We start from the raw sequence: 532 nt of genomic DNA, 5'->3' as shown, positions 1-532 counted from the left end.
TGTGTGTGTGTGTGTGTGTGTGTGTGTGTGTGTGTGTGTGTGTGTGTGTGTGTGTGTGTGTGTGCCATAATAATAAATCATAATTTTATACATATTTGTATTTTAGGTTTGGCATAATTATAATATAATATCGATATCTTGTTATATTCTAGGTTGGGAAACTGGAGTTAGTGATGCTATTCTTATCAATGTACCAGAACAACCAATACATGAACTGTTGTTAGGATTTTTCGAATATTACGGAGGTTTTGATTACATGCGTCTTGTCATATGTCCATTATTAGGCGAGACGTGCCAAAAGAAAGCTTTTACTGAAGTACCGATTTTACCTAATTCTATGGCACTTTACATGGTGCGATTGCGAGGCGACAAACGAGAATATTTTCGTATTGATTCACCTATGTGTGTGCAAGATCCGTATGATCTCTCACATAATTTAACAAAGGCTGTGTCAATTTTAACGCTTAAACGTTTTAAACACTATTGCAATGAAAGTTTATCAGTATTACGTAGCGTTATTGCTGAATCATAA

General features: G+C 35.0%; 1 protein-coding gene across 1 annotated transcript in view; it reads left to right on the top strand.

Annotated features, from left to right (window-relative positions):
• The window catches only part of LOC108760884 (uncharacterized), a 5,346-nt gene extending 4,814 nt beyond the window's left edge, over positions 1-532 (top strand). Inside the window, exon 5 of the mRNA XM_018507153.1 lies at positions 153-532. Within this exon, the coding sequence (XP_018362655.1) occupies positions 153-532 (380 nt within the window). The remainder of the gene's footprint in view (positions 1-152) is intronic.

The sequence above is a fragment of the Trachymyrmex cornetzi genome, unplaced genomic scaffold, assembly GCF_001594075.2.
Source record: "Trachymyrmex cornetzi isolate Tcor2-1 unplaced genomic scaffold, Tcor1.1 scaffold230, whole genome shotgun sequence".
Taxonomy (NCBI): domain Eukaryota; kingdom Metazoa; phylum Arthropoda; class Insecta; order Hymenoptera; family Formicidae; genus Trachymyrmex; species Trachymyrmex cornetzi.
This window is presented reverse-complemented; position numbering and strand designations above follow the sequence as displayed.